This window comes from Purpureocillium takamizusanense, chromosome 4 (assembly GCF_022605165.1).
Source record: "Purpureocillium takamizusanense chromosome 4, complete sequence".
NCBI lineage: Eukaryota > Fungi > Ascomycota > Sordariomycetes > Hypocreales > Ophiocordycipitaceae > Purpureocillium > Purpureocillium takamizusanense.
Window position 1 is genome coordinate 1,176,121 of NC_063071.1, and position 24,985 is coordinate 1,201,105.

General features: G+C 52.7%; 7 protein-coding genes across 9 annotated transcripts; 4 read left to right on the forward strand and 3 right to left on the reverse strand.

Moving 5' to 3' along the window:
* Positions 1-197: 197 nt before the first annotated feature.
* On the forward strand, positions 198-2,519 carry cut9 (anaphase-promoting complex subunit Cut9). Its single transcript, XM_047986276.1, has 2 exons — positions 198-438; positions 504-2,519. Exons 1-2 carry the CDS (start codon positions 342-344, stop codon positions 2,294-2,296), a joined length of 1,890 nt encoding a protein of 629 aa, XP_047842256.1. The 5' UTR covers positions 198-341; the 3' UTR covers positions 2,297-2,519.
* Positions 2,340-4,339, reverse strand: JDV02_005028 (uncharacterized protein). Its single transcript, XM_047986277.1, has 3 exons — positions 4,194-4,339; positions 3,009-4,117; positions 2,340-2,839 (listed from the first exon to the last, which is right to left on the reverse strand). Exons 2-3 carry the CDS (start codon positions 3,994-3,996, stop codon positions 2,586-2,588), a joined length of 1,242 nt encoding a protein of 413 aa, XP_047842257.1. The 5' UTR covers positions 3,997-4,117; positions 4,194-4,339; the 3' UTR covers positions 2,340-2,585.
* A 1,176-nt stretch (positions 4,340-5,515) lies between these two features.
* JDV02_005029 (uncharacterized protein) lies at positions 5,516-6,338 on the forward strand. Its single transcript, XM_047986278.1, has one exon. It carries the CDS (start codon positions 5,695-5,697, stop codon positions 6,217-6,219), a length of 525 nt encoding a protein of 174 aa, XP_047842258.1. The 5' UTR covers positions 5,516-5,694; the 3' UTR covers positions 6,220-6,338.
* A 296-nt stretch (positions 6,339-6,634) lies between these two features.
* JDV02_005030 (uncharacterized protein) lies at positions 6,635-6,979 on the reverse strand (the record flags this gene model as incomplete). The annotated part of the gene is made up of 2 exons (XM_047986279.1): positions 6,635-6,708; positions 6,802-6,979. 2 exons carry the CDS (start codon positions 6,977-6,979, stop codon positions 6,635-6,637), a joined length of 252 nt encoding a protein of 83 aa, XP_047842259.1.
* A 4,373-nt stretch (positions 6,980-11,352) lies between these two features.
* On the forward strand, positions 11,353-14,024 carry JDV02_005031 (Dipeptidyl-peptidase III). Its single transcript, XM_047986280.1, has 8 exons — positions 11,353-11,475; positions 11,533-11,731; positions 11,785-12,562; positions 12,621-12,670; positions 12,729-13,164; positions 13,233-13,306; positions 13,364-13,387; positions 13,444-14,024. Exons 1-8 carry the CDS (start codon positions 11,378-11,380, stop codon positions 13,828-13,830), a joined length of 2,046 nt encoding a protein of 681 aa, XP_047842260.1. The 5' UTR covers positions 11,353-11,377; the 3' UTR covers positions 13,831-14,024.
* Positions 14,025-14,031: 7 nt separating this feature from the next.
* On the reverse strand, positions 14,032-15,736 carry JDV02_005032 (uncharacterized protein). Of its 3 annotated transcripts, XM_047986283.1 has the most exons (3): positions 15,616-15,736; positions 15,551-15,557; positions 14,032-15,456 (listed from the first exon to the last, which is right to left on the reverse strand). In XM_047986283.1, the coding sequence occupies exons 1-3, from the start codon at positions 15,616-15,618 to the stop codon at positions 14,159-14,161; spliced, it is 1,308 nt and encodes a 435-aa protein (XP_047842263.1). In that variant the 5' UTR covers positions 15,619-15,736; the 3' UTR covers positions 14,032-14,158. The 3 variants fall into 3 exon arrangements, with proteins under 3 accessions (XP_047842263.1, XP_047842261.1, XP_047842262.1); XM_047986281.1 differs by having other exon boundaries at positions 15,551-15,736; XM_047986282.1 differs by having other exon boundaries at positions 14,032-15,736.
* A 6,285-nt stretch (positions 15,737-22,021) lies between these two features.
* Positions 22,022-24,896, forward strand: JDV02_005033 (uncharacterized protein). The gene is made up of 5 exons (XM_047986284.1): positions 22,022-22,776; positions 22,833-23,397; positions 23,466-23,798; positions 23,860-24,516; positions 24,581-24,896. The coding sequence occupies exons 1-5, from the start codon at positions 22,077-22,079 to the stop codon at positions 24,813-24,815; spliced, it is 2,490 nt and encodes an 829-aa protein (XP_047842264.1). The 5' UTR covers positions 22,022-22,076; the 3' UTR covers positions 24,816-24,896.
* The last annotated feature ends 89 nt before the right edge of the window (positions 24,897-24,985 follow it).

The window sequence follows — 24,985 nt, forward strand, 5'->3', positions numbered from 1 at the left end:
CCTAGGTACCTATGGAGGCGATGATGCGCCTCTGCGCGCGCTGAAAGTCGCCTACTTACCCCGCGATTCTGCCGCCTGCCACGGCGGTCACCCTTCCGAACTAGGCCAGCAGCTGAAGCCCGAGCCAGCGGCAGGCGACGCGCCGCCATTTAGTTCGGTCCGCCGCTCCGACCCGCGTCTAAACAAACAAGCCGTCGACGCCTGGTCGCCTGCCCACGGCAACCACGCTTCCACCATGACCAAAAACACCTGACGCTCGCGCACTCGAATTCCGTTCGCTACCTACGCCTTTCTTCTTGCTCTGGCTCCTTAACGCGACACATGTTTGGCGGCTCGGCACCATGGAAAAGTTCCTGCGGGAGTGGAGGCAGGATGCCCTCAATAAAGCTCAGTACGAGTCGGCCATCTTCATCGGCGATAAGCTGCTGGCCTTGACGAGTTGGTGACCCCGATGCCCTCTCTGTCTTCTCAAGCGTGGAGTGCTGACGTTTGCCTCACTCTAGACGACGACCAAGATGCATTCTGGCTCGCTCAGGTTCACTTCGCAACGGGAAACTACACGCGCGCGCAGGCCTTTCTCGCCAAGCAGGACCTCGTCGCGCGCAATCCCTCGTGTCGATACCTCGCCGGGCATTGTCTCATAAAGCAGAATCGGTTCGAAGAAGCCCTGTCCGTCCTCGGCGAGCGCAACCCCACGCACCTGATATCCAACGGCGGGCCGAGCTCCAAGAGAAAGACCGCCCCTCAGTCGCGGCACGGTCGCCGTCGCGGAGACCACCAGCAGCACGACGCGGGCGGGGCGGCGGATGACGAGGAGGAAGAAGGCGCGGCGAACCGGAGGTTCGAGGCCGCTATGTGCTTCCTGCGCGGCATCTGCTACGCCAAGCAAAATGCCTTTGACAGGGCCAAGGAGTGCTACAAGGACGCGGTGCGCATCGACGTGCGCTGCTTCGAGGCGTTCCAGCAGCTCATGGCCAACTCGCTGTTGTCACCGGACGAGGAGTGGCAGTTTCTCGAGAGCCTCGACTTTGACTCCATATCCGTTTCTGGCGATGCGTCGGCGTCACAAGAGGCCGCCGATTTTACAAAGATGCTGTACACGACGCGTCTGTCCAAGTACCGCAACCCGGCGGCTTTCGAGACGGCGTATGACTCGTTGTCGACGCACTACCATCTTGCTTCTAACCCTGACCTGCAGCTCGCGCGGGCTGACCTGCTCTACACGCAGTGCCGGTACCGCGACGCTCTCACCATCACCAACGCCATCCTCCAGGAAGACAAGTACAATTTCACCATATACCCCGTGCACTTGGCTTGTCTGTACGAACTGAAGATGAAGAACTTGCTGTTCCTCGTGGCGCACGACCTGGCCGATACCCATCCGGAAGAGCCGTGCACGTGGCTTGCCGTCGGCATCTACTATTTTGCCATTAACAAGATTGCAGAGGCCCGGCGGTACTTTAGCAAAGCGAGCATGATGGACGCGCACTTTGGGCCAGCCTGGATAGGGTTCGCGCACACCTTTGCTGCCGAGGGGGAGCACGACCAGGCCATCTCGGCGTACTCGACAGCCGCTCGCCTGTTCATGGGCACGCACCTGCCGCAAATCTTCCTCGGCATGCAGAACCACGCGCTAAACAACATGACGCTTGCGGAAGAGTTTCTTAAGACGGCCTATGGGCTGTGCAAGACGGACCCATTGCTGTTGAACGAGATGGGCATCGTCAAGTACCACCAGGACAAGCCCAAGGAGGCCGTCCAATATTTCACAGCCGCGCTCAAAATTGCCGACGAGATTGACAGCGAACCCTCGGCGTGGCTCTCGGCGCGGACGAACCTGGGGCACGCCTTTCGACGGCTCCGCCACTTTAACCGAGCACTGGCGGAGTTTGACGAGGTGCTGCGCCTGGGAGGCAAGGACGCTGCCATATTCAGTGCCAAGGGCCTCATCTTGATGGAGCAGAACCGGCCCGAGGAAGCTGTAGCCGTGCTGCATCAGGCCCTTGCCATCAACCCGCAAGACAGCATCGCCACGGAGCTCCTCAACAAGGCACTGGAGGAGACGGCCCTGATCGACGGCGCTGCTGAGGATGAGGCTGAGGACCTGGCTGAGTTTGAGCAGCAGCTCGAGGCGAGAAAACTGGAGGCGGCGCAGAAGCTCAACGGCGGGCGGGCCGGGCCGGGGGGCGCCACGACGATGGACAAGGGCAAGGGGAGGGTGGGGCGGCGGCGGACGCTGCTCGATGACGAGGACAAGGGCGAGAGCATGATGGAGATGACGGACGATGAAGACTAAACTGCGGCCATTGAGGACGGAAACGAACAAAGCATCAGGTAGCGGGGGAGCGTGGCGTTATTGGACAGCTCTAGGCATCCGTCATGGAAAATGGCATTGAATCACCGCGCGAGCGCCGTAGCTTGATTGTAGTACACGAAGGCGGATATTGCATCTCGTCCTCCCGAGACCCTCGTGTGCCCGCAAGGCTATCGCCTGTCCACCTGCACCCCTGAAAGGACGTTGGCGCATCTGATAGCCACACGGAACCGGTGGATGCCCGGAGAGAAGGGATGGGGGGCTGGAATCCTCAGCCGACGAAATCCCAGTCATCATCGGACTTGTCCTGATGTGAGCCTGGCAAGCTGTACACGACAGGTACGAAGGCAACGCGCTCAGGTGAGTCCTTGGGCGGGTTATCAAGCGTCAGGGCTGCCAGGCGCTCCTCCAGGGCCGTCCCACCTGGGCGAAACAGGGCCGTGATGATGCGCTGGTACTGTATGATCTCGGGCATACCCCGGCAGTCGGACAGGACAAATTGGTCGTCATAGCGTGTCTCGTTGGCTTTGGGGGAGGATGAGGGGTCAGTGACGCTATAGACTTTGATGTTGCGCAAGGGCTGTCAAGCCTGCCTATGCATGCTTGGGGGAAACGAGGGTACGAGTACGAGATAGGTCGATACGGCGGGAAGAGGGAGGGAGGAAGAAGGGCTGCAGAGAAGGCCCAGACGTACCTGAAAACATGCTTCGGAGATGCGTCACGATGGCTTGCTCAGCGTCGGGGTCTCGCGGCTGCAGCGCGAGGACCATGATGGCGAGGACCAGGGCGTTTTCCTCGCCGAAGCAGCTGCTGGCGAGGACGATGGCGCGGCGCACGTCCCGCAGGTCGACGTCGACGGACTGCCGGGCGCCGCCGCCGTTGGAGGGCCCGCCGTAGGCACGGCGCAGCTCGAGGACGCGGTCGGCCCAGCGCGGCCAGGCACGGCGGACGGACAGGCCGGGGCACAGGCTGAAGAGGTGGCAGTCGACGAGGCGCTGGAGGCTGACGTCGCGGGCGTGTCCCTCGACGCGGAGGTAGCCCTGGCTGAGGTACTCGCCAAAGTAGTAGGCCTGGCCGTGGGGCGAGGAGCGGACGTCGCCCTTGCGCAGGCGGTAGAGGTCGTCGAGGTCTGCGCTGTGGGGGGCGAAGGCGGCCATGAGGTCCAGGTCGCTGATGAAGGCGCCGCGGGGCAGGGCGAGGGTGTCGACGACGAGGACGCGCAGGCGGTCGAGGTCGGGCCCGTCGCGGCGGGGACGGTAGCGACGCAGGCCGTGCTGCACGACGACGAGCAGCGACGAGGACCAGGAGACGAGGTTGCGGCGCGAGGTGGCCGGGCCGGCGCTGCGCCAGCGGAGGTGGTCGGCGATGGAGTCGGCGGCGCGCGAGGGCGGCTCCACGGCGAAGACGTCGCGGCGGGCGGACCGGGCGGCGGCGGAGCGCGGGCGGCGCGGCGAGGCGGCGACGGCGGAGGAGACGAAGCGCGCCGACGTCTCGCCCTGGGAGGCGGGCGTGTGGAGCCGGAAGAGGAAGCGCGGGCGGAGGGACGGGGAGGCGGTGATGGAGGCGTGATGGGGGTGCGACGGCGGGGGGCTGAAGAGCTGCGCGGGTTGGGGGTTCTTGCGCCGGTGAGGCGGGAGATAGCCATTCCCCTTGTTATTCTTTTTCTTCTTGGTGTCCGACATGGTCGTGGTATCGAGCTGCGGCGGCAGCAGCAGCAGGGGAGGCTAGATGGGAGGCGACGACCAGAATAATGGTGGTGTCTCTCTGACAGCCTCCTGTGGACGAAGGTGGGTGCCTCCGCAACTAAATGACCTGACGAGAGCGTGAGAAGGGAGGGTTTGAGAGAAGGAGATGCCTGCGATGGCTTGGGGGAACGCACACACGACGCAATGGGATGAGATGAGAGAAGCGAGACGGTGATGGTGATGATGATGATGATGATGAAGATGGTGACGATGTAGTATGACAGACAGCCGAGTGAGATGAGACAGAATGGGGGGGAAGAGAGTGACAGCCTGGCTGGCGGGTGTCAACAAGGATTGTTGGCGCGCGCATCCGTGCGGCTGCCTGCCTGCCTGCACTGCGCTTGGGGGAGCGGGGGGGGGGGGTTCAAACCCGACCTGAAATCGCCAGATGAGGGAAGGGAAAGGAAAGGGAGGGAGGGAGGAGGGAGGGTTCAGGGGTGCATCGTGGCTGGGCGGCTGGTGAAACAGCGTGTCAAGGCGAGCATGTCAGTAACAACTAACAAGCATCACGACGACGTCGTCGTAGTCGTGGTAGAGATGACGCTTCTGTGCCATGCACGCGGAAGAATATTTTTTTTGGTAAGCGGTGGTGGAAGCAGACGATGTTGATGCTGGCTGCGAGTAAGAAAGTAAACAAAGATGTAATGGGTTTACGCAGCGGTTGACAGACAGCATAGGCTGATTGGACTCGCAGCCATCATCATCGTCATCATCATCGTCACCTTTGCTCATAGCGGCACGAGGCACGAATGAGCTTCTTCATTCCTGTATCCTTGCTTCGTGACAGTTTGTCCCGAATGTTGGTCACTACATGCAAGGACCATTGAGCCATCTTGTACCAATTGAGGGAGTGGTAAACTTCAATACAAAACCGTTGCCTGGCTCTCAGCACGCGACGTGCCTGTACCGGGCGCTAGCATGCGCATGGATATACTGTACGTAGAAGGAAAAACCTTGGGGTCAACCTTATAATGCGGGCATTGCAGACATACGAGCTTTCTTCCATGACGAAGTGAGATGGAGGGTTTTGACTGCATCCACCGAAAATGCCTTAGTCATAATGTTCTTAGCTTTCTCTCCCTATAATCGTAATTCATTGCGTTTTGATGACGAGGAGGCCCGGTTCAATGCCTTCATCATGCCTTCATCATATGCGGCTAGATGAGAATGCATCATGAGCAAGACCTGCCCTCCTCGTCTTTTCCCTTTGTAATGCATCAATAGTGGAGCACAAGGGAGCCCTTGCGGCCGTGGGTATAGATAGGGTTTCCGAGTCGAAAGATGATGGGCGAGGAATCATGGTAGGCGCTTCGCGGATTGTGGACAGGATGGACGGTGGCTTCGGGGCAGATCTGTCGAGCTGCTTTGTTGAGGAACGACCTCGGTCCACTCGGGCCCTGCTGTATTAGTGCCATTCTCCCCGCGCCGGTTCCCCTCTAACGTAGATGGCTTCCCAGTCCATACATACATGTCGGCCATTTTCCCAGCGACAGCAGCGGCGGCAACCACAGCAACAACGGCAGCTACATGTCCAGCGACAACAGACAGTAGCGACAACGACGGGACAGCAGCTAGCTACAGAAGCGATAGATAGATAGCAGACAGCGTGGGGTGGTGGGCCCGAAGACACGAAACATGGGGGACCCTTCCCCGGCGCCCGCTGACGCAGCCTCCATCCTCGCAACCATAACCGGCATCACGGAGGCGGCCAGGGACTTTGATAAGACGACCACCGACTGGGACGGCGGCCTCCTCGGCGCCCTCACCATCCTCAAAAAGTCCGGCGACCTCACCAGGGACACCAAGAGCGGCGCCGCCGTCGCCGAGGCGGCAGCCCCCCTCACCGTGCCCGAGGCAGAGGCCATCGCCGCCGCCTTTCGCGAGCTCGCCGCCGTGCTCAGCGGGGCCATCGACACGACCATTGCCGCGAAGCCACGCTTCCAAGGCATACGGTTCCTCGGCGGCTCGGCCGTGGGGAAGATCCTCGACGGGCTGCGGAGCGCTGCGGTGGCGTTTAATGATGCCGTCACCGCCAAGACGCCGGCGGACATGGTCGATACCGCGAGGTCCATTTTCGAGCAGATTGATGGCCATTTCGTGAGGGGACTGGCCGTGTTTCCCGTTGCGGGGAATGCAACACTCGATAAGAAAGGATCTTAGTCAAGTCTGAATAAAAAAAAGGTCACATCATGCAAAGTATTATAGCCTCCCTGGGACTCCTATACGCGCACACATACTTCGCAGCCAAGGATCGCCGCCATGTATTACTTAATATAGACTCGTTTTTATTAAGCCTCAGTATTGCACGGCAGGTAGCGGTGTGGGATCCGAAAACGAAGCGTCCTGAACCAGACGCAAATATCGCGAACATATAACCATCAAGATGCAGATGCTGGTAGCCCCTTGGGACACTTTCGAGGTACCCCAGTAACCTCTGGCGTACCGCCTTTTCGAAATCGCCGAGAACAAAGTGTCGTTGCAGTCGCGCCGGGTCTGTCCACACTCGAGATTGCCCCGCAAGTGACGGATGAGCCGCTTCGAAAAGTGTTGGCAGTTGGCGTCGGCCAGTGAGTAACTACTGGCAGGCGGAGATCTTGTTCCCCAGCGTGTCGCGCAAGGGCCTTCGCCAATCCTTCATCACCCACTGCGCTGATGGTACATGCTTGTAAGTTAGCGACAGGCTTCACTTGGCTTTTTATTAGTATTGACGTCTCGGGGCATCCGTCCCCAAACGCAACGTACCGCTCAGAACAAACTCCTCTAGGCTGAAGAACATCTTCACCTCGCCAAACTCGGGGTCCTGCAGGACTTCAAACTCGTCCTCTCGGACGCGCTTCTTCCACACCCCTTCCCCGTTCTGGCCGGGCGTTCCCCAGACGTCCTTAATGATCAGCTCGTCGTAGGTTTGACTAAAGTTCATCCCGAAAATTCGGTACGGGGGTTCCTGAGAAAGAGCGATGGCATCAAATGTGGGAGAGAGATTTGGGGGGGGCCTTTTACCCGGTCAACCGGCACTTCCGACCGAATATAAACACCCCAATGCGACAAGAGCTTCTTGGTGTCGGGCGAGCGCTGGGCCACGGCTCTAAACGGATTCACTGCGATCCCAACTAGCCAGGCTTGTCGCTCGTAAGCTGCATCATTTGGCATCGGCTTCGGGCGACTGGAGGCAGTTTCGCAAAACGTCATGCCGACGCGCTCGGCCGTGATCTCGGCCTTGAGTGCCTCGAATTTTGTGTGCGCGAATCGTTATATGCCGCGCTGGCGAGAAACTTCTTCGAGACCTCGAATTTGAAGTTGTAAGGGGCATGGGGGTCGACATGCTCTCTGCCGGCCCACGCCAGGGAACTGTTGATTTGCAACAGAGGGGTTTTGTCGGCACGGGACTTTGACATCTTGCTCCGCGAGCTCCTGAGCTCGCAGTCCAGCTCCGGGCGTAGGGTTCCGTCCTGGGATCAGATCTTGATTTGGCAGTCGGCGGTAGGCTTGCTAGAGTGGTGCATTTACTTCTGGCTCGGTGGCTTCGCACATAGTGTTCCTTTGGGATACGGCTCGCGTCCTCGGAGATGACCAGGACACACAAGACCGAGTAGTGAGTCGGTCTATAAGAAGCTCGCAGCGGTACATGCCTAGTGCTTTAAATGATAATGATGATGTACAATCACCAGGTCGCCGGCTGCTGTTTCGCTGCCTTTGGGTCCGCGTTACTCGTTTACCGATTCAGCATGATTAGTCTTTGGCACGGCGTTTGGCGTCATATGCACCTGATCAGCTCAGCCTCTGAGTGACGAAAGGCAAGAAAGGCGAAAGCGACTCAGGGGACCGGCCGCATACTGGTTAATCTGATCCTACTGGGTGCCTGCCGCTAGGTACGTTATACGTAGCATCAATATAGCAACGAAAATTGTAACTCACGACCACAACAGTTCTATGAGCGGATCTGCTGCAATCATATGCGCTCCCTATGCCATTCATTGTCTATCGCAGTAGCACACACACTCACTCGCGAAACCCATCAGTAGAAGCGTTCTTGATCCAGATCCAGATGGCCAATAACTAGCCGCCGAGCCCTGAAAGGGACGCGCCCTTATGCGCGCAGTGGCAAGCAAAGCATGCTGCTTTATATCACTACACACTCATTTTGAGTATGTAAGATGGCACGATATATCGACGGGGTAGCCCCAAAGCCTTGGCGAATATGCCGCTGACCTCATAGGTCAAACGTCAGGCATTCACTGAGTCGCTGTAAACCCTCTGCATCACATTCCCGGGCTTTTTAGCCGGGTCTCAGAGTCATATCAAATATCCCACCAAGACTAGAAGAAGAAACCTGATGTTTCAGGCCTGCCAACAAAGTCCACTTACATGGTCTGTGTGTTGGTTGATCCGCGAGTACGGTTGCAGCTGTATTATCATGCTTTGATGAACGTTTTACCCGACCGCTGCCGAACACTTCATTCTCTTGTGGAGAGGACATCAACTTTTCTTTCGTGGCATTTGAATTCGCTTTGCCTTTGCAAGCCAAAGCGTGAGCCGATCCGAGCCTTCTCGCCGACTTGTTCACGTAAATGTCCTAACCAACAGAACGTTCCATTATGATGTGAGACATAGCGTTAGTGTCCGTCTCATGACTCCGTTTGTTCTCATTTCTCATTTGGTGTCTCACACTTCACGCGAGGCCCCACGCGCTGCAGCCTAAACTTGTTCGTTTCTCCCTTTGTTTCTAAGCCCCGCCCAAATCCCATACTTTCCTGTGAAAGGTAAGAAGGCTGATTGAGCCGGCCCTCAGAGCCTGCTCCCGCTGGTCAATTGAAGTTCCCGTCGTATTCAATTTTATTGAGTCGTATTTTACGCCAATGGCAGCAATGGCCATTCATTTTGGTCGATGATAGCCTTACTGTTCGCACGATCATCACGACAAGCGACGAACCGTCAGTTTAGTTCCAGATCGCCAGCGTTTCAACACAGCACGCTCGATACTGCGGGGACATACTCAGGCAACATAAAAATATAATGGAAGTTACATCGGCTACGGAAACTCCGAGACCTGATCATGACGCTCGAAAGTGGTCTACACACCCGTCCTTGGATGGTCCCAAGGCTGTCACTGTCCCGGCCAAGCGATTCTGGCTGCTTAGTGTTGGGTAAAAAGCCCCTGCAACAGATTACTTCCTGTCGGTCAACGGCATATATACTGATAAGGTTTTCATTCGCAGGATCTACATTGGTTTATTCCTCTCCGCGATGGACTCGTCTATTGTCGCACCCAGCTTGCATACCATCGCGAAAGAGTCTGAAGTGTTTGTATCTGTCTACTGGGTTGCGCTGGCCTACACCTTAGCCGAGTGTAGCTGCGGCGTGGTCTTTGCTCAGGCATCCGATATAGTGGGCAGACGGAATGCATTCATGGCGGCCAAGCTGTTGTTCTTGATATCCTCCTTGGCTTGTGGGTTCTCTCGAAGCTTAGAGCAACTCATCGCCTTTCGTGCATTGCAAGGTGTTGGTGGCGCCGGTATGCGTCTTGTTTGCGCTGCATCTAACCACCATTGACTCGTCAGCAGCTGACATGATAAAAGGTCTCTATTCACTAGCCATGGTGATTCTACTTGAGGTTTGCCCTGATCATCTATTCGATTACATGTCGGGCCTTGCTGGCGTGAGCATTGTCGTTGCCTGCATCGCGGGGCCCGTTGTTGGGGGCATTCTCACCCAGTATGCTTCTTGGCGCTGGATATTCTGGATCAAGTATGCCTATGTACCCGCCACTTTCTTCAACTCCTGGCTGACGTGAGCAGTGGACCGACTTGCGCTGTGTCGACAGCGATGTTCCTTGTTTTCTGGTCCAAAGAAAAGGACATTGCTCCTACTGTCCGACGATCTTGGAAATCATTTGACTATTTCGGATCCATACTCGTCATTATGGCTGCCGTGCTCGTCGTGTTCTCATTTCAGAATGCAGCAGTCGCACCTGTCAGCATCTGGCACACTGCTGGCTTCATCGTCCCTTTTGCCGTTGGCGTTGCATGTTGGCTGGCTCTGTTCATGTGGCAGTACGCTGCGGAGAACACACAGACGGGGACCGGTATCATGTCCGCCTTTCCGCTCTCACTCTTTCGAAACCGCTCCTATGCTTCAGGCGTTTCCACTACTCTGTTAATGGGGTTCCCGCTCTTCGTGCTGCTGTTCTCTGTGCCGCTTAGGGCCCAGATGGTGGGTGACAAGAGCGCGTTCGTCGCTGCAGGAATGCTCTTGCCAATGCTGGTCGCGAGTGGACTTGGGTGCGTCGTCGCGGTGACCATCAACTCCAAGAAGAACTTTGTCTCTGAGTCGATGTTTGTTGGGGCTTTGTTATCGGCCTTGGGATGTGCGCTACTCACAACATTGTCTGAGAAAGGCAGCGATGGGAAGCTCCTCGGCTACATTGCGCTTGCTGGCTTCGGCGGCGGACTTTCCGTAACGTCTGCCACAGCCACTGTAGCACTCAATATTCCAGCACAAGAATACGGTAAGTCTGCGTTAACTTCCCTGGAGATCTTCATCGTGGAGCCATATCACAGGCTAATTGAAACTCCGCAGCACTCGCATACGGTATCATAGGGAAGGCCAGGCTTCTAGGAGGTAGCTTCGGCATCGCCGCGTCTTGTGTTTTGCTGCACAAGGAAGCAGCCAAGGTAATTGTTGGTCCTGTTCCACCACAACTGTTTGCCATACTTGGGGGAGTGCGAGACGACACACCGAGGGGGTTGCACAGTCTGGTGCAGCAGGCATGTTCACGGGCCTTCCGGGGCGATATGATTGCCTGTGCAATTATATCCGGGATAGCCTCTCTCTTGGCACTTGTCGGGTATACTCGCGACCACAAGGACGTCAAGAAACAGCGTCTAGACTTGGCCCGAGGGACTACACACGCGAGCTTGATTTTTGAGAAAGAGTAGCAACAGAAGTATGCGTGAGCAGCAGCACGGGCGCTGACGCCGCCTCTATACTATTGTCGCCGCCTATTCTTTGAGGGAGCTTAAGGAAATGCAATAACTATGCGGCGAGGCTCTTCTTCTGTCCGTGTAGATGATAACACTCTTTGTGAATAGGTAATGCCATATCTAGAAGCGGGTTGCCTAATATGTATGTGGTACAACGCGACCCTTGCTCATTGTGATGATGCCGGATGGAATACTTCGTATGTTGTATACTGTATTCGTACATGTGCTCCTGCAACCGCCCCCACCGATGCTACATGTACCTTACGAAGAACAATCAAACAGCGCAACCCCTCTCTCAACCACACAACCTGGTCAACTGGCAGGTCCGACTAATCGCCATGGCGGTCCATGAGGTCCAGATCTTCCAGATGGGCATCGGAGCCCAGTTCGAACGCCTCACATATCGAGAGAAACGATATGCGCATCATCTGGCTCGGTAAAATCAGGTGCCCCGTCATAAGTTCGTGTCTAGCGCTCTGACCCGCTTGTCTAGGTCTGCTTGGCTGGGTGCAAGAATTGTTCTCGAACAGGTCTCTCCAGAGTCGCGACCAATATTTGATTTCATTTTGGAGCTCTATCGCGACTGCTCCGGCGACTGGCATTCACTTGTTGGGCCTGACGTCAGCAGCGACAGCCTCCACGCTGTTTTGACCTATGCCGCCACGTTTCTCTCCAACATTGGGAACTACTATGTATGCCAGGGCAGATTTCCTTTCCATACCAATGCCAAAGCTAATGGGAACAGGGCTCTGGTGATCAAAAGTTCACTCCCGGGGCTGATGATGCCGTTTTCCGCGCACTAGCGAGGAGGTCCCCGACGCTGTCGGACTTGTATGACAACATAGCCAAACCTATCAAGGCCATTCCGCCTTTCAGCCTCGGGTATCCCAGCGACGATACGCAAAGTAATTACTACCCGAGTGGTAATGTTGAGAAGGAGGAAATCACGGCAATTTCCAAGGTCCTCGAAGAGAATGGTATCTTCCCCGAGAACACGAGGATTCGGAAGCGAGGTGACCACAAGGGCTTCGATGTCCTCCTTGCCTCAGTGAAAGGAGGAGACTTTGCGCACTTTCCTCTCCCTGACGACAATGGCAGTGTCAGGCTTGTAGGAGGGGATTACTCTACTGATCTAGAGCGTGTATGCGCTGAGCTTACGGAAGCGTCCAAATGGGCCGCTAATGATACACAACGAGACTTCCTCAAGCTGTATGTCGAAAGCTTCCAGACTGGCAGCCTTGACGCGTACCGCGAGGCTCAGCGAATATGGGTCCGCGACAAAGCGCCGAGGGTTGAGAACATCTTTGGCTTCGTAGAGCCATATCGCGATCCGCATGGGGTCAGGGCCGAGTTTGAGGGTCTGGTGGCCATTGCGGACCACGAAGAAACCAAGCTTCTTGCTAAGCTGGTTCAACATTCTGACACTTTCATTCGCCGACTGCCCTGGGCAACTCCGGAAAACAATGGGAAGGGCCCTTTTGAGAAAGATCTTTTCGAACCGCCGGACTTCTCAAGCATACATGGTACGTAACGGGGCCAGTGCGGACCACTCGTTAACTTCAATGTTCTGAGAGTCTACAGCGCTTGCATATTGCTCGAGCATCATATTTCCAGGGATTAACTTGCCGAATGTCCGGTCTCCCCCATCGCGCTCCGCATATCGTTGATCATGTTAACGATATGTTACAGTACAACGATATTCGGCAGGATGATGGATTCAAAAACGTCATCATTTCCAATCGGATGGTTGCTGAGAGCCAAGCACAGCAGTACCCTTTCATTGACGCTTCTGAGCTGGACCGTTTCAAGGCACACAAGTCCTCGGCCTACTACTGGTGGGTTGTGCTCCACGAGCTCCTCGGCCACGGCACAGGGCGGATGATGGTCGAGACAGGGAACGGAAAGTTCAACTTTGACATCGAAAACCTACCCGTAAATCCCATCACGGGGAAGCCCATTTCCAGCTGGTACAAGCCAGATCAGACTTGGACTGGCTTGTTTGGAGACCTTGCAACCACAGTCGACGAATGCAGAGCCGAGCTCGTTGGCGCTTACTTGATGGATGATCCAGAGCTTCTCGGCCTGTTCGGCTTCAATGAGGACTCTGACATACGCGCTGAGGACTGTGCGTTGCTCCTGTGCTCTCAAACTCAAAGTCAAACATTGAACATACCACTAAGAAGGTAACGGCAGTGACCTACAACTTGTATCAACAGCTGGGCGTTGATGGGTTGCGAGGACTATCCAACTTCAATGTGCAGAGTGGAGTAAGTCACTGATGATGTGACAATATGAAGGGACTGCTTTTCTAACCTACGTAACAGAAATGGGGCCAAGCACATAGTCGGGTAAGCCACTGACGACAGGGTCGATATCTCGAGTCTAGAGAGCTGAGATTATGCAGGCTCATTTTGCCATACTCAAGTGGTTGCTACTCCATGGCGACGGCGTAATTGTCATCATCCATGACAAGCCGGAGCAACGTCTCACAGTCAACGTTCAACATTCCAAGATACGCACGCATGGAAAGCCGGCACTAGGACGAATGCTCTTGCAGTTGCACATGTTCAGATGCACAGCCGACGCCGAAGGTTGTCGTATGTTCTACGAGGATCTGTCCAAGGTGGACACAGAATACATGGAATGGCGAGAGACCGTCCTCGCAAACAAGCCACCTCCCATGATCTTTGTTCATGCTAACACATTTCTCGATGGAGAAAAGGTTACGTTGAAGGAGTATGAGCCAACACTGGAGGGTATTCTCACAAGCTGGGCGGAACGGAGGGTGTGAGAGAAGTTTGAGCATTCTGTACGAGAGCTACTACTCTGACACATGCATTTCTCTACTCACCCATAGGATCGTGTTTGTCAAGCAGCCCAGGCCGTCAGCCAAGCCGTCAAGGCAGCCTAAGCCGTTAAGACAGGCAAGACAGGCAAGACAGGCAAGACAGGCAAGGCAGGCAAGGCAGGCAAGGCAGGCGAGTAGAGAAATGCGTGTATTAGAGTAGTAGCTCTCTTCTATACTATTTATGTCCAGAACATATACAACATACGACCACCCCCAAAACAACCAACTTTCTCCCTCCAGTAGAACCCCTTTCTTAACGTCCGGACTATGTTTAGGTACCGTCACGACTTGACATTCGATCGCTTGAAGTTTTTGCCTGCTGCAGTGTGAGAACGTACTGCATAATTTGTAGCACTGTTTGGATAACCCCCAAGACAATGCTCATGGAACCAAACACCAAAACACTCCAGAATGCGAGCCAAGCGGTAGAATCTCTCTTGTCCCGCCATAACTGGCGAATGGAGTGTGGCTTCTTGCTTGTGGCGTAGGTGTTCAATCGGACCATCCTACTTCGAAGGTGCGGGAAGTCACTGGCCAAAACATACTCCTCTCGCTCCGTCATCGTGATGGAGGACCTGAACCGCTTCTTACCGCAAATAAGAGATAGAACACGGTCGTGCTCTTCTTGGGGTACGCGGGCGAACGGTCGCAATCGGCGGAAAAGACTTCTCGACCGCCGGCTTTGACCGAATAGGAGGCGGTAGGAGAGCAGAATCTCCTGCAGTAGCTCAGTAATGTCCTCCTCATTGGCCCAAGGGACATGACCAAACGCTTCTACAGCGCAGCCATAGATGGAGCTCATTCGGTGCCACTCCCTTGATTCGCGAGCTTGAAGATTTGAGATGCAAAATGATGGATATCGGAAGAGGAAGAGAGTGCCAGAAATCTTATCCAGTTCCAAGTGACAGGAAACCGAGTCGACCCACTTCAAGCTGAGACCGCAAACCTTGGACAGAACATGTGCATTGAGATTTTTGGCCATGATTGCCTTCGTCTTGTGGAAGAGCTGTTTCTCATCGTCGGTATCCCCGAAGGCACAGTAGTCCCGGGGCGGGAGCATCATGCCGAAACCGAGAAGAAAGTTGGGTAGGTCGCGTTTACTTGCGAGAGAAATTTGGCTTGAACGCACATGAGAATCGCCGTGATGCCCTTGCATCTCATCGACAATGGTGAAATCCCCAGAGGGACCGTCAAGAAAATTGGGCTTATAGAGCATCGTCTGCCAGCCCAGAATCGAGAACACAATATCCTTGGCTGACTGCATAGCTTCATAGCTGCCATTCGCCGATATCAAATCGATATCTATCAGTGCGTTCACAATGTCGTCGATGGTTCTCAGCCCCGAGACCAGGATGAGCTCCTGAACCTTGTTCCATAAAGGAAGGAGGTGCGTGTCCCAGTCCCAACCCGAGGCGCATCCCCCATTTGGCAAGGCCAACCGCAGACGCGGAGGCTGGTCGCGAATTTGTCGTCTCACCCACCAAGGGTACCAAGGAAGATTGGCAAATGACGCATGCGTTTCTGGGTTGATGGACTCTACTGCTTTGTTCCATGCCGGCAACGATATACCTAGAGGGAGCCCTGATCAGTCTACGACTTCAGGACCCATCGTCCATTCCCGTTTTCTGGCGTGAAAGCATGTGCAATATAGGTAGGGGTTTACCGAATGACTGGTTGGCTGTTTTAGCCATGCGAAACGACAGCAATGCCGAAGCGGCAGGCACGCACCATGTCTCTGGGAGGTAACTAGTCTCTCGTGCTTACGGGAAATCTTGAGTGAGCAGCTGCATCTATCTTTCTGTCTCGTCGAGCAAGATAAGAAGCCAAAAAATGTGACACAAAATGGAATCGAACCGTGTGCAGCTTCTCGAGGGGTCTAATTATGTGAATTTACGCCCCCAACGGGTTGCCCGGCAATAAGTTGTACTTCGTACCACATGATGGAGAATGTCAGGAGCTTGGCCGAGTCACCAGGTGCGCACTGCATGAGATGTAACCAACTCAAAGGCATGATTGGGCGCCGTTCTGCGGGCGCCCTTGATTGCTGCCGCAAATCCTGCACTTCGCCCCCTTTCCCACCCCCGGCTTCGTACGCCTCAAGGCCGTAAATGCGCTGTTTGCACCAACCCTGTACGGTCATACTTTTCCTCTTCGCTAAACATTGATTCTTCGAGAGAAGAGACTTTATCTGTTTGTCGAAAAGCAATTGCAGCAGGTACCAGCGATGAAGACAGAGTATGTTGTCCTCGCCGGAAGTCCCAGCCGTCTCACGGGCCGGCCTTTCATTTCGTACTAACCACACACAAATAGTCGTTCATCGAGTCCATTGTGGCACCAAGCCTTGAAGAAGTATCGAGAAGAGCTTCGAGGGGTAGAGGACTATCATGCGATCCAGAAGGTCCGCACCCTTGACGAGTTGATTGATTCATTCTCCTCAATTCAGGACGCCGCCCCAAGTGATTACGCTGGAATGCTCTCTCTTAGCAGGATTGCTCCGAGACTCAAGTTTGTCGACGACTTTTCAGCAGTGCTAGCCCTGTGCTTCGGTGCTGATGCCGGCCTGACCGCGGCTGTCTGGGGCAGCATAAGATTAATTGTTGCAAGGGGTGCTTTTCCGGGTCACAAGAGCCTTGATTTTCTATCTGTTGTTGGGACCTATGCCCCCTATATATACACATTTGAGGTCCGTCTATAGGGGCTGTATGACGCCTAGCCGGGCTAGCTATAGGGGATGTATGACCCTTGGATAGGGGTTGTGACGATATCAATGACCCCTATATGCAGCCACATTGGGCTGCCTCCACAGGTGCTGCAGCCACGGGCCGTGCAACATACCCCCCTATATTGACAGCTGCGGTCAAGATAAAGCTATCGTCAGGCCCGGCTGCGGGCTCTGATTGGTCCAAAGTAATATAACCCGGGTAGTCAGAAAAGGTGCATTTTTTTGCTATGCTATATACGATATGTGCTATATGTACTGTGAGCTCTTAAGGACTAGTTTTTCAGCCTATTCTTCGGCATCCGAGTCGGGCTCTTATTGCAGTAGCTCTTAGATGTTAATAAGCCCTAGCTACTTAACGAATTAGGCAAATTTCTAGTTAGGTAGGGGCTTTGTCAAGCCGTCTACTAGTATATATGCCGTTAGGGTATATTCGACCTTAAATTGTCCCTCTTGGTAGGCCTGCCGGGCCTAGCAGCTATAGATATCAATATGCTTAAGGGCAGTCTTGATCCGCGGGCATTATAAAGTCATAAGCCGGATAGTCTATAAGTTATTATATTCAATAGTAGTAGGCTCGTCCAACTATAGCTATAGCTACCCTAGCAGCCGCGCAGTAGAAATGGCTTCCTTTACTATATATATAAAGGCAAGTAATTCTGCCTCTATTGATAACGTTATGACTATGCCTTATTTTCCGGCTTTCTAGCTGACGGGGCCCCCAAATAGGCATATAATATGCCCCTAAGTTAACCGCCGGGTCTCTAGATCGTCTGCGAAGGCTATATCTAACGCTATTTTAAAGTCCCTATAGCTAGCTTAGGAGCTTTTAGCCGCGGGCTTAGCTATCTTAAAGTCCTTAGCACTAAAGTAGAAGCTTTTAATCGCTAGCCCAGCTGCCGGGCTAGGGCCATAGTTGCCTAGCTAGATAGCTAGGAAGCGTATTATATAGAGATATCGAATAACATCGCTTATAATAGCTTAGTATTATAGTAACGGGTTAAGTAGGAATTCGGCCAGCTTAGATATAGCTATGGCTATGTCTGCCCGTATAATAACCGTCATATAGTTGATTCTACCGATCTTACGCTAATATAGCAAGATCTCTACTTCCGTAGCTTGACCCCTATTTAGCTATAGCGTTATGCTAGGCATCGGATTTCCTTTAAAGGGCGCTTAGTCCGGCTTAGCCAAGCCGAATTAGGCAGCTAACTATTTAATATAGGCTGCCTAGTATAGCCATAGATATCTTTAAAGTCGGTCTCTTAAAACCCTAATGCTAAGGAACTAGCGAAGGGGCCCTAGATCCTTCATTTAATAGCGGGCTTTAAGTCTATCGATTAGGGTCTCTATTTACTGCTTATACTACCGGCGATATAGGAAGACGATATTATTAACGAAGAAAAAGACTATAGCCTAGCTATTATTGAAGATATAGGGGTCTTCCGGGCATGTCTTAAGACCTAGCTCTTTAAAGGTCTTTAAGAGGTCTTGCTACTACAGCAAGGGAGATCTACGGAGCCTATATAGGGCTCTCTTAAGCCGTAGGGTCTATCTAGGCCTATTAAAACCGTCGGGATAGCGCATATAGACTTCCTCGTCTAGTAGGCTATTTATAAACGCGTTAACGGCATCTAACTACCGGGTTTCAAGATCGAATTGGGCTATAATAGTAGCTAGGATCCGGAAGCTACGGCTAGCTAAGGTTACTATATAGGTCTCCTTATATAACGGCAGCTATATATCTCCCCGGGCACATAGCCTAGCTTTTAGCTTAGTGAGATAGCTATGCTTATCATATTTATATTTAAAGACCTAAGTTAGGGGCAGGGCCTATAGCTAGCTAGCTATCTTTAGGGTCGGCTCGAAGGTACCTATCTAGGTCAATTTGCCGAATTCAGTGCCCATAGCTTCCTTAAAGCCCTACTTAAATTAGTGCCCCAAGACCTCTCGATAGGTCCTAGGCTCGGGTAGCAATGACCGTCTATATAGACGTGTTTTCTATGCTTAGGCAAAGCTACTATTAAATATAGCAAATATAGCTAGGCTACTGCGGCTAGCTAGGCGTTAAGACCGTCGGGGCTATAAGCTAATAGCCGGCGCCTTAGGGGTCTATATAGCTATTAGCGTTAGATAGGCGTCTTAGAAGTCGTCTATAGTCTCTAACCCCTCTAAGAGGTCTACTAGCTCTAGCCCTAAGCCTTATATATTAACTACTATAGTAGATAGGGTATTGTCTTCGTCCTCGAAGTGGCCTACCCCTATATAGAGCTCGTTATCGTCTAAGATATAGTCCGGTAGCTATAGGTATGCTATTAGCTCTTACTACTACTACCTTATGCCCTAAAGCTCCTTTAGATTAAAGAACTGCCTTTTATCGAAGGTTATATCCCTAACCCGTCTGACTTCGTCTCTTTAAGGGATCTAGACGCGGAAGATATTAGTCGAATCGTAGCTAACGAGATAGCCTATCTCGGCATATACTATAACTTTAAGCTCTCTTTTCTACGTGCCTTCGAGAGCCTTATTCGTCAAGGGATAGGCCCTACATCTATATGCCCTTAGGTAGGCTAGGTCCGGCTATATAGAGATATAGCCCGAGTCTTTATTATATACTTATAGCTAGTTATAAAGTAGTTAAAAAGGCGTTTTCTAGCCCTTTAACTACTAGGGTGACCTATTATATAGGTATATAGCTACTTTCCAAGTCTCTAGCCACAGCTCTCCGGGTAGATTAGCCCCAAGCTATATAGCCCTAGCTTTAGACCCAATTACCCCCCTAGAACGCTCGGTAGGGCCGTTCTAAGCCGAGGTCCGCGGGGCTATAGGTTCGTCTTTAATCTAGGTTATTTAAAGCCATTATTGATAGCCCGTTGTAAAAGCTCTATCATTATCCCTATATATCCGGGCTAGGGAGAGCCTAAACTAGCGTTAGATCCGGGTCTCTAGCCCTTATAGGCATTATAGCGCTATTGCTTCGGTCTAGTCTTCTAATTCAAAGTTATAGACTAGACCCGTATATTAGTCTTTGATTAATAACGCAGCTTACTTGCCGTTATATACTATAGGCATAGGGAAGAAGTCAATATATACTCTCTAAAACGGTCTCTCTATAACTATCTATAGGGCCCGGCGGGCCGGGATCTTATATGCCTTAGCTAGTCTATAGGGCTCATACGTATTATATGCGGTGCCCTTGACTTTAGAGCCCGTTATATGGTCTTCTAGCTGCCCTAGGGCAGCGGCGTTAATATAACCTATCCGTTAATGCTATAGCTATGCCTCTGCCGCTTATAGTGGCCTAGGCTCAATAGAAGAGGTTATAAAATAAGCTTCTTCGTCGTCTTCGTCGCCTAGGTCCGGTATCTCTATTACCCCTTTTTCTTCCGTCTTGCTTATAGCTACTATAGCCGTTACAGGCCATTAGTCCCTATATAAGCTAGCCGAGACATCATTAAATTCGATAACCGGCTGCCTATATAGCCGTTTAGTCCGGAATATAAGTATATTATCTTTAGTCATATCTCCGGTCCGGGGGTTCCAATTATACCCCTTTTAAAGCAAGTAGTCCAGTAAGGCCACATTTATATAGAAGCTAGGGATAAAAGCCACCCTTTATAGTAGGAAAACCCCTCCTTAGTCCAGCCGGACTTTAATCGATCCATAGCCTATAATTTTAGCTATGCCGTCGCTAGCGTAGGCGCTTTCGTAGGTCTCACAGGGCTTAAAGACTAGGAATCTAGCCCTATTATTGCAAATATATATATCTAACCCAGAATCAAGGATCCAGGAATCCCTCAATAGGTAAGGCCTCGAAGCAGCTATTAAGAAGGTGCCTAATATAGGCTCGGGCCCTTATTCCGTTAGGTTGCCTACGAAAGCCACTCCTTTAACCTCCTATTATAGCTCATTGCTTTCTTCGGTCCGTTACAGTCCCTTAGCAAGGGTCACATTAGCCCGCGCTAGGCTACGCGTAACTATATCGTATGTGCGCTGCTTAGATAGCTGCTTTTTGACCTTATTGGCTATGGCCTCTTATGGGCTCTAGTCACCTTATCTTAACGACTCAACCAAATAGGGGCACGTTGCCCATATATGCTTATTTCCATAGAGACAAGGCTTTTAGTCCAGACTGACTATGGCACTATTTGATCCGTTGCTTGGCTACTAGGCAGACTGCTTAGCTGGCTGCTGCTATGGCTGCTAGTCTTGGTCTGCTGTGCTGCCTTAAAAGGTTGCAAATATGCCCTTGGGAGGGTTCTTTTTGCCCCGTTATGCTTGCTCGAAAAGCTCTGCTATTTTAAAGCCGTCTAGGATCTCCCTTTACCAGTCAGGGCTGCCGGACTGGCTTGCATTAGCTATTCGATTGGTCTAATAGTCCGAAAATGCAGAGTTAACTACGCTAACGGACTATATAATATATTGCGTTAGTCTCAAGCCGGTCGTATCAGGCAAATTAAGGGCTTGGGCTTCCGTCAGGACCCTATGCCAATTAGTCACCCATTGGCTAGCTTTAGTCCGTTCCGTTGCTTTTAGGGTCTTATAGAATCTCTTAAGGACCTCTTACTCGTATGCCCAGTCTATAGGCTTGACCCGGGCTTACAGCAGCTCGAGCTACTTACCAACGTCATAGTGGCCAACGATAGTTGCGCTATAGGAGCCCACAGTCTTGACAATATAGGCCTGTATCTAAGCTAGGCCCTTGCTTTACTGGGCATAGACCTGCTGCTTAGACCTATATATATTATGCAATATCCCTAGATTCGTGGCTTCTTTAGCAGTCATGTCAGGGCTTGCTAGAGGGGGCCTGATGGGCTTGTGTATACTTGGCCTGCCCTTTGCATCAGGGTCTATATAGTCCCATAGGTCCTAGGCAGCAGCATATTTATGGATGTTATCAATCCACTGTCTCTAGTTACCGGGGCCCTTGAGGGTCACCCGGGAAGTCTTAAGCTGTTCCGGACTTTCTATAGCGTTGTGCTTATAGTGGAAGGTTGTGAGAGGAATAGGGGATGTTGTGGTGCCGTTGGCAGCTACTGCTTCAATTTCCTGTCTTTTTGGGGTCTTTGGGGCTATTTCAAGCTAATATATAGCTCACAGGGATGTCAGACGTATAAGGGGATCAAAAAACAGGTCAAAAAGCGGCTCCCTATAGCTCTCTGCAGACCGGGCTCATAACTATTGCAAGGGGTGCTTTTCCGGGTCACAAGAGCCTTGATTTTCTATCTGTTGTTGGGACCTATGCCCCCTATATATACACATTTGAGGTCCGTCTATAGGGGCTGTATGACGCCTAGCCGGGCTAGCTATAGGGGATGTATGACCCTTGGATAGGGGTTGTGACGATATCAATGACCCCTATATGCAGCCACATTGGGCTGCCTCCACAGGTGCTGCAGCCACGGGCCGTGCAACATTAATCCTCTCACATGCCTCGTCAGCCGCAGAGACCCTCCAAGACATCCTCGACATGTTGGAGGAGCTCAGTTTGACTCTACCGAGGCTACAACTGTACGAGCAGACGTTACCACCGAGCCGCCCGCTCCAACAGGCCCTGTTAGACGTGTACTGCGAGATCATTTGCTTCTACGCTCGTGCCATTCACTTTCTTCGTGACAACCCCCATCTGATCCTTCGGAAGAATGCATGGCAAGCCTTTCGCAGCGATTTCTCCCGGACAATTATGCGGATAAAGCGCATGTCGTCTGCCGTCGAGAGCGAGGCCGACCTAGCGCGAATGCGCAAAGACGGGCTCCAGTACAAGGAAGTGCTGGAGCTCTTGACCACAATGAAAGCGAAGCAGACAGAGGACGCGAAGCAATTGCGCTGGAACAATATTCCAAATGCGATCAATGCCAGATTTAGTGGCCGCGATGAAATTCTTGCCGCAATTGACGAGGCCATCGGTCCGGAAAGCGCTGCCGCCTTGTTCAAATCGGTGGCCTTGGTCGGCATGGGAGGTGTCGGCAAAACACAGACCGCGATACAGTTCGCATATCGCAACCTGGACAAGTTTGACGTCATCATGTGGATTTCGGCTGATAATGCCATATCAATCGGGCAGGCCTTTCGCACAATTGCGGTCGGGCTCCATTTGCTCGAAAACGAAGAGGAGGAAGCGAATGCTGCTGCCGCAACCTACAAGGTGAAGACATGGCTGGCCACAACGAGTGAGCTCTATCATGCAAAAATTACTTGATCTTTATTGACAGAAATAATAACATAGAGTCTACATACCTTCTCGTGCTTGACAACGCGGACGATATTGCTGCCCTGAAACTAGCGTGGCCGGGGACTGTGCGTGGGTCGGTTCTCTTGACGACGCGAGACTTGACCGTTGCGATGCCACTAGTCACCAAGACTATTTCGGTCAGCCCTTTGAGCGTTACGGATGGGAGTCGTATGCTTTTAAAGGCTATTGAACAAGAAAGCCCCTCGTCAGACGATGAGGTACATGCTCTTGCAATTAGCGAAGCGTTTGGAGGGCTTCCCCTAGCCCTCACACAGGCTGGCGGGTTCATAAAGCAGAGAAAGCTATGTCTGCGAGACTTTCTACCACTCTACAAGCGCCATGCGACAAAAATTGACGCACGCAAGATTCCTGGGAGCGACTACGAGCATACTCTGAGCACCGTGTGGGATGTTTCCTTGGAGAAGCTCAACGATACATCCGTCTGCCTTCTGAACTTGCTCTCATTCCTTGACCCGGACGGCATTTTTGAGGAGGTCTTGATGCAGGGATCCCAAGGGATTTGCGACGAAGAGTTTTCTTTTCTATCCGACGAGATGAAGTAAGTGATGCACCAAGTAACCTGTTGACAGGCGCCACTGAAGCTAATGACCGACTTGCTGCATGCAGCTTGGGCGATGCCTCCGAGGAGCTACTCAAAACTTCGCTCATCAACCGAACAGCCGAGTCGGCAAGTCTGTCGATGCATCGCCTTTTGCAGTCAGCAATCCAAGGAAGACTCACCAAGTCAGAAAGCACCAGGTACATCGATCTTGTAGTGGACTTGCTCTGCTGGGGATTCCCAGATCATTCGAGCGCAGACATTGGTCACCAGATAGCAGCATGGTCCCGGTGCGAGAAATGCTTGCCACACGTTAATCAACTGGCGCATGTTGCAAAAGCTCAGGGCAAGCGCCCGGGAGATCCTCAAAGATTCGCGCGTCTCCTGCTCCGGTGCGGCTGGTGAGTGTGCCCAAACTGGTTCATATGGCTTAAACCCACCCGCTAAAAAACCTTGATATAGGTACCTCTACGAGAGAGAGCTGTATACCATTGCCAAGGAAATGGCAGAGCAGGCAGTTTCTGCCTTTGTAGACAAGACAAGCTTGGAATATGCCAGCGCCATCGACCTTGGCGGACTGATAGACCTGGATCTGGCACAGCCTTTCAAAGCTCTAAAGCCCTTTAAGCGGGCTCTGGAAATCCGAAAGGCCAATCTCGGGCCAGAGGATCCTTTCATTGCCTACAGTCTAAATAACATAGCCCTGGCGTACTGCGAGATGGGCGAGCTGGATCTCGCTATGGCAGCTCACGAAGAGGCAATCCGCTTACGGGTCAAGGCGCAGAGCGATAGGATTGGCAACTCGTACAGCAATTTTTCGAGTCTCCTACTTCGTATGGGTCGTCCAGACGAAGCTGAACAGATGCTTGCGAGGTGCCCATCCTTGAAGGACTTCCAGGACGAAACCTTCCTCAGCACTGGCAACCCTCGCTTCTCCGGCGATATGGTGTTACTTTCTCGCATTCGACTCGCCCAGGGACGACTAGTCGACGCTTTGAGGCTAGCTTCCAAGGCTTTGGCCTTTCGTCGGCAGCTGCTCGGCAACCGGCTCAAGACATGCGACTCGCAATTCGACGTGGCCTCCATGCTGCTGAAACAAGGCCACGAGAGCTCAGCTATGTAAGTAGACACCCGTGAGACTGCTAGTAGGCGCGCGAACTGGGCTAACTGCTTCCGTACACAGACAACTACTCGAGGAGGTGGTGGGCATATCGGAAACATTTGTGGAGGGGGAGGGCCAGCGGGCCCGTGCTTTATATAAGCTTGCGAAAATCTATGAAGACCGAGGCATGCCAGCAGAGTGCTCGGCTTTCCGGGAACAGGCAATGGCCTTGCGAGCGTCACTAAGACCGGATCTTGAACATGCGCCTTTCGAGGAAGCCGAGTTTGCCAAGTTATGTTTATGGATGCTATGGTAGATACGTCGAGCTGGTCTTATAAGCATTAGTCTAAAAAGAATAATACCTTACATTTAGACCTATCTAATAGACTTACTATGCTCTTATCTCGCTACCTTTCAAGACTGTATACTTATAATACGCGGCCTTAGCGAGTTCTAGCTCGCTTATCTTGCAGCCCCCCCCCCCCC

Coding starts and splice junctions, on each gene's coding strand:
- cut9 (XM_047986276.1), top strand. CDS start 342: ATGGAAAAGTTCCTGCGGGAGTGGAGGCAGGATGCCCTCAATAAAGCT. Junction 439..503: donor TAAGCTGCTGGCCTTGACGA/GTTGGTGACCCC, acceptor GCCTCACTCTAG/ACGACGACCAAGATGCATTC.
- JDV02_005033 (XM_047986284.1), top strand. CDS start 22,077: ATGTTGGAGGAGCTCAGTTTGACTCTACCGAGGCTACAACTGTACGAG. Junction 22,777..22,832: donor GACATGGCTGGCCACAACGA/GTGAGCTCTATC, acceptor ATAATAACATAG/AGTCTACATACCTTCTCGTG. Junction 23,398..23,465: donor TTTCTATCCGACGAGATGAA/GTAAGTGATGCA, acceptor TGCTGCATGCAG/CTTGGGCGATGCCTCCGAGG.
- JDV02_005029 (XM_047986278.1), top strand. CDS start 5,695: ATGGGGGACCCTTCCCCGGCGCCCGCTGACGCAGCCTCCATCCTCGCA.
- JDV02_005031 (XM_047986280.1), top strand. CDS start 11,378: ATGGCGGTCCATGAGGTCCAGATCTTCCAGATGGGCATCGGAGCCCAG. Junction 13,307..13,363: donor ACTTCAATGTGCAGAGTGGA/GTAAGTCACTGA, acceptor CCTACGTAACAG/AAATGGGGCCAAGCACATAG. Junction 13,388..13,443: donor GGGGCCAAGCACATAGTCGG/GTAAGCCACTGA, acceptor GAGATTATGCAG/GCTCATTTTGCCATACTCAA.
- JDV02_005032 (XM_047986281.1), bottom strand. CDS start 15,578: ATGGCTAAAACAGCCAACCAGTCATTCG. Junction 15,457..15,550: donor AACAGCCAACCAGTCATTCG/GTAAACCCCTAC, acceptor GGCTCCCTCTAG/GTATATCGTTGCCGGCATGG.
- JDV02_005028 (XM_047986277.1), bottom strand. CDS start 3,996: ATGTCGGACACCAAGAAGAAAAAGAATAACAAGGGGAATGGCTATCTC. Junction 2,840..3,008: donor TCTCCGAAGCATGTTTTCAG/GTACGTCTGGGC, acceptor CCTCCCCCAAAG/CCAACGAGACACGCTATGAC.